General features: G+C 53.1%; 1 protein-coding gene across 1 annotated transcript in view; it reads right to left on the bottom strand.

Annotated features, from left to right (window-relative positions):
* Positions 1-5,020: 5,020 nt before the first annotated feature.
* LOC104126072 (wiskott-Aldrich syndrome protein family member 3) overlaps positions 5,021-5,927 on the bottom strand; it is a 5,252-nt gene continuing 4,345 nt past the window's right edge. Inside the window, exons 7-8 of the mRNA XM_009638576.1 lie at positions 5,792-5,925; positions 5,021-5,178 (exon numbers count right to left, since the gene is read on the bottom strand). Of these exons, the coding sequence (XP_009636871.1) occupies positions 5,021-5,178; positions 5,792-5,925 (292 nt within the window). The remainder of the gene's footprint in view (positions 5,179-5,791; positions 5,926-5,927) is intronic.

A 5,927-nucleotide genomic window follows, 5' to 3' on the forward strand; every position in this document is an offset into this window, starting at 1 on the left:
CTACTGCTACAGGGAAACAGGGGTTGTGGTGAAAGGAACCGCCTATGCTCCCCTTGCCCACATCTCATGACAGGGAGCGCTTCCCATGCCCCTCTGTGGTCCATCCACAAGCAAAGAGCATGGTGCTCCTGCTGACCATGCACCCTCTGGAAAGCACTTTCCAAAATACCACTTCCAGTGCTACAACATGTCTCCATCCAAGGGAAGCTTTCATTTATCATTAAAGCTGAGGTGTTAATTCAGGCTCTGTTCCTAGGGGAGTCTGCAAAGCTCCTTTTCAGGCTGCTGGGTGTCTTGAAAGGGAGGTAAGAGATGGAAAAGTTGCTGGGAGGAAATTTGAGGGCTCTTACATGAAGGGAGCTCTCTGGAGAAGCCATGTTCAGCTGTATGTTTGTCACCAGAATAAAACCTTCCCCAGATAAAATAGCTGCAAAAGCAGGAGCTCTCATAGGATGTCATGCTTGCTCCTCTCTAGGTCTCTGCCCAGGGTGGAAAGTTAGAAACTGCCCAATCCCTTTTTCCTTTGGGACACCAATCCTCTAAGAGCCACCAGTGTCAACGGCCAGCTCTGATGTTCACTCAACATCAAGGAGATGCTGAGGGTGCAATGCCAGGACGCGAACACTGCTAGACTTCCACCAACCTTCATGAAACTTGAGCAAGACCAAGCTTTATACCTGATGTAGCCTTCATGGGCAACAACTGGTGTGCCATGGGCACAGTGGTCCCCATAATGGCCCTTTTCACCCAAATCAGATATGTCAAAGAGATTCCTGATGGACCTCAAGGACTATAGCCTGCTGTTAATATCTCTAAGCAGAACCAGACTGGATTATTTACTCTTCCACTGACTCCCGCCCAATTCATTTGCATGCACACAGAATTTACTTCCCCCTGTTAGCAGTCATATTTATTATTTTTAATCTGTGCCCATAAATTGGCAAGTAGGAGAAAGGCAGACAAAATGGAGAGAAGAACTCGGGAGATCAGTTGGGCTCATTAAATGTTTGGCACTCTGTGATTATCTGTTGGCAATGAAATGCCACTGCTATATTTTAACATGGAACATGATACCTTAATGTACAGGAGAATCTCCTCAGCCCACTTGAGAGAGGAGAAATTCAATCATCTGTGACCTGGATTGTTTTTTTTAATGTCTGCCAAGCTAGATAAAATATTTAAATATTCACTTTTATATCAGCCCACGTGAGGATTTGAGCATTTCAGGTTGTGTAACGCAGCATGGCCTACTTTTGGAAGAGTATACGGAAATAGGCACATACGTACAAAATATTGAGTACGCAGCATATGGGTCAGCCAGCCAGTGTTAATTAGTACGGCACAACCAACTCCAGCAGAGCTAACCCAGCCCAACCAAGAAGTTGGTGTCACTTCTGTTGGATTTCATAGGTCATCTGGGTAAAAGAAATAGATGAGTGCACCTAAAATAAAGATGGTCACCCTCAGATGTGGCTGAGTCCCTCAAGCAAAGGCACTGAGGATGTTGGCCTGCCAGCAGAGCTGGCCTTGCAGGAATGGCTGTATTGCAAGATTGGGGTGCCCGGTGCCACCATGTGCTTGCCTGCCTCGTGGTGCTGCCAGGAGAGGGTTGGGAAGAGCAAGGTGTGCCATGATCAGACCAGAAATGGGTGTCTACAGCCCATGCTGACTATACAGGTTACTTCTCTACCAGCTATGCAAGAAACCTGAGCAACAAGCTCTGATGTAGACATCTCGCTGGGGAGAAGGCTACCTGTGAATCAGCCCCATCCCTGGTATCAAGACAGCTTCAGCAGAGCTGGGGCAGTTCAGATCCCTGGAAGAGCTGGATCGTGATGTCTTCAATCAACTGCTATGCCAGGAGGTTATGGTCCTGCTGGCTTGCTTTGGAGTTGAGCATGTGAAATGGGCTTGTGATATAAGGGGCTGGGGATGGCCTTTAGCAGAGTACAAATGCTGAAGATGTGCCGGGATGTCCGAAGAGGAGAGGATGGTATAAGAATGTAAAAGTGTGAGGAAAGGAGGGTGAGCCTTCAAGCTGTGCATCCACTCTGCAGGTGTGACCTGTGCATGGGGCAGGCAAGGCATGAATTACGTGATTGTCAAGCGCTTTGCCATGCAATGGCATTGACTCTGACAGTAGCATGGGTTGATCGACCGCTGCCAATTGCAAGCACAGCAAAGTTGCTGTGAGGTGACTGGGAGGCCACAGGGACAACCCTGACCCACCACATGCCAATGGAGTCCTACCAGAATTATCACAGTTTCACGTGACACGTGTAATGCAAGTAGTGCATGAAAAGAAGAGACCCCAGTCTTTTTGGGGCACTCGGTTCCTCTCCAGTTCCTTCCAGGATCAGCTCAGCTTCCTAGAATTGGGGCAGTCAGAGACCCAAGGGACAAGCCAGCCCTGTGTGTCCCAGAGCCCCTTCCCTGCCCTCACGTGCTGGTGGGACTCCCCAGCTCTGCTTGAGCCCCACCTGGGTCCCCACAGCCAACTCTGCAGCCCTTGGACCACAGCAGCAGGTAACCACAGCTCTTCCAGCCCTCTGCTATTCTCTCTCTCGCAAAGGGTTGTTAACTCTTTCTAAATTATCCACATAAACCCAGTTTCTCTTCACATACAACCAGTATCACGATTGCATCTACATTAATAACACTCCACTACAAATACTACCAGGTGACACTTAAATATGACTCTGAATTTTTAGGAGACTTTTTCCTGATCTTGCTCCAGGCCAAACCCCAGCTGCCTTGCCTAGGAAAGCCCATCGTGGGCATCGCAGGGGCTCTCTGCCTGGTTGGAGATGCCAGGCTTTGACTGAAAGCTTTTGCAGTTGGTTCTCTGAATCTCAGAGGGTCACCATGAGAAGTGAAAGCTCCTGGTGAACACCAAGTATCAGGAATTTCCTGGTCATCTGTAGGACACCATGTCTCCCCGCCCCCTTTGGTCAATCCTGTCTCCTTGGGTTTTGCAGATGAGCTATTCCATGTGTCCTATTGCTCTGCTGCTTCTTGCCCGCCCACAGCAGGAGCTCAGTGGGATGGGAGATGCGGAACCTCTCTGCCAGCCTCCCAGGAGGCTGATGTGGGACCTGGGGTTGATCCGTCCAGCTAATCCCAAACTGCTGGGTCACCTTTGCACTGGGAGAGGCTGCCCCTTGATAGGCGGAGTGGGACGAGTGTCCCAGCAACGGCATCAGCATTGCTGAGATGGGGAATTCTGGGGTTAAATCTGAGGATTTTCTTTACGGTTCCTGTTCTGACAATCAGCCCTGCTGAAGTCAAGGGGAGCTTTCCCTAATGGAAGGAGGGCCAAACACGGTGATGTGGCCCATGGCAGGGCACCCCCAAACCCTTCCCCAACCCCCTTTGCCCTCTCCCACGTCCACGCTGCTCCTCCATCTGAGCCCCCCCACTCAGCACCACCGCTCACAGCCTGGATGTGGGGATGCAGGAGGTGTGACGTCCAAGGGACAAGAGGTCACTTTGTGTCACTCAGGAGAAGGGGGGGCTCCCGGGGATGTTCCTCAGCAGCTGGGTGGAGGGTTTGGTGCACCTTGCCATGAAGGGCTTCTTACCAGGAGGAAAACGTGCAGATGCCTGGGGCATCGTTCAACATTAGCTTTTCTCAGGGTGAATTTAAGCATCGGCTTTATGGGTCCCAGCCATATCCTCCCACCTCCTTTACAGCTCTGGTCACTCCTAGCTAGGCAAAATACTGCTTTTGTAGCATATGGCGCTACTGGGAGAGCTGGCGGGGGGGCTCAGAACCCAGCTTCTCCCCAGAAGAAATGCAATGTGGGGACTCAGTTTCCCCCCATTCAGGGTCTCGTGGCATATGGGCACACAAGAGAGTACCTCGGGATGCTGCATCGGGCAAGTCCACCACTGGTCCTGGCCCATTTTCTCCCGGTGGGCAACCCCTCCCAGCTCTCTGCAGGCTCTTACTCCTGCCTGTGACATGCCCAGTATTCCCCACCCCTTCGCTCTGCCTTCCCCTGCCTCCTCCCTTCGTAGCTGCGTGAAAAGCCTTCGATGAATCACGCTCTATTTTGATGAGCAAACTGGTATTTTGGGGGGGGGGCCCAGCTCTCCAGGCTCCCCCATCAGTGCCCGCCTGTGGGGTTAAGGGATGGGGCAGGATCAGGCCAGGGGGGGATTAGTGCCTGGCTCTGAGTTGATCTCAATTGTACGGGTGCAGGTTGTGGGGCTGCAAAGTGCAAGTTGAGGGTTTACCTAAAAGCAGCATTTTGTCTAACGACTTTGTTTTTCAAATAACACTGAAACGGTGCAGCGCTAAGGCCACCAGCACGCATTGCACTTTCCAAAGCCTGGGCAAGCGCTGTGTCTCCCTGCCAGCGGCACCAGCCTTGCCTTCTCCCAGAAAACCAGTCCCAAGGATGGAAATGGGTTCAGGTCACCAATGCCTTGGTCTTCTCCAAGGAGCAACAGCACGGCGGTGACCATCCCCACGCAACCGCTGCAAAGCGCCGCACATCGCGCTCTGGGGAAGGAGGCTCCTGCCCACACGCAGCCTTTGGAGCTGCCCGATCCTACAAATGCCGGCAGCAGAGCATCCCCAAACCCAGTGCCTGGTCATCCCTGCGGTGACACCAGCTGTGCAATCAGGCTTCTTCTCCAGGAGCTTCTCATTAACGCATTTAACATCTAGCTGAAAAAGCACTACTGCCTCTGGGTTTCCCTTCTCCAGCAAAGCACACTCAGGACTAGTCTCTGGTCTTGCTCCAGGTGTAAATCTGGAGTAATCCTATTGACCTGCCTTCAGAGCATATTTGAAGTCATTAAACGTGAAGGTGCTGCTAATTTCTGGTCTCACTGCCTCCGAGGTGTATCCTACCAGTGCTGCTGCTGCCCGAAGGGTTTTCAACATGGTGTAAAAGCAAAGCTCCTGAATGAGCGGGGCCGCCCGCGCGTGTTGGCATCGACGTTGGGGAAGGCGCCTATACACACCTGTACAGAGCTGGCGAGCTCGGCGCCAGCCCAGCCCTGGGGCCCCTCAGTCCGACCACTCGTTATCATCCAGCTCGGAGTCGTCGTCGGACTCGCTGTACTCCACAGCGATCCGGCGGGACAGGATCGTCGCTACGTCATTGCCCACGGGCTCTTTTTTGGCCTCTTGTTCCCATTGCTCCTGGACTTTCCGGAGTTGGATTCCTGCAGTAGGGAAGGGGGGAGGGCTTTAGGGGCAAGGTGACCAGCACCCATGGGTGCACCCAATGTGCAGCATCCCTCCCAGTTGAAAGTATTCGCTGAAACAAGATGAGTGCAGCCCCCTTGCAGGAGGATGCCCGCGATTATAAAGCTATATGAGATAATAATGATGCATGCAATTATAAAGCTATGTAAAGAACAGAGCTCCTCCACTTCCACCACTCGACCTGAAGAGGTTGGACCTTCTCAAAGGTCAAATCCGCTGTTCCACCTAAAGATTTGCAGGAAGGGTAAATGGGAGAGACTCTGGAGCACTTTGCTACAGCATGGGAGGAGGCCACATGCACAAGAGCTGCTGGCCATCCCTGTGGGGCTCTGGCCCACCTCCGGCAATGGGTTTCCCCCACCTCCCTCCAACCCCCTGCATTGCATTTCTTTCCCTCCCCAGGTCCCACCTGGGTGCCACCCTCTTCACGCATAACCTGGCCACCTGGGACTCAACTTACACTCAACAAAGCCAATGCCACCCAACTCTATGCCAAGAGGTATTTTGCCACCATGGTGGTAGCGCTGGGGACCCATCCCCCACCTTCCCGCTGCCACCCCTGCTGCTCACCCCTGCGGATGGCTGCCAGCAGGTCGCTCCGGGCATCGCTCATGGGCATCAGCGGGATCTGCGGCTTCCGGGGCTCCACAGCGGGGGCTGGCGGCGATGCCGAGTGTGCCGGCGAGGCGGCGACAGCGGGGGGCCC

The sequence above is a fragment of the Egretta garzetta genome, unplaced genomic scaffold (genome assembly GCF_000687185.1).
Source record: "Egretta garzetta isolate BGI_Z169 unplaced genomic scaffold, ASM68718v1 scaffold595, whole genome shotgun sequence".
Classification (NCBI taxonomy): domain Eukaryota; kingdom Metazoa; phylum Chordata; class Aves; order Pelecaniformes; family Ardeidae; genus Egretta; species Egretta garzetta.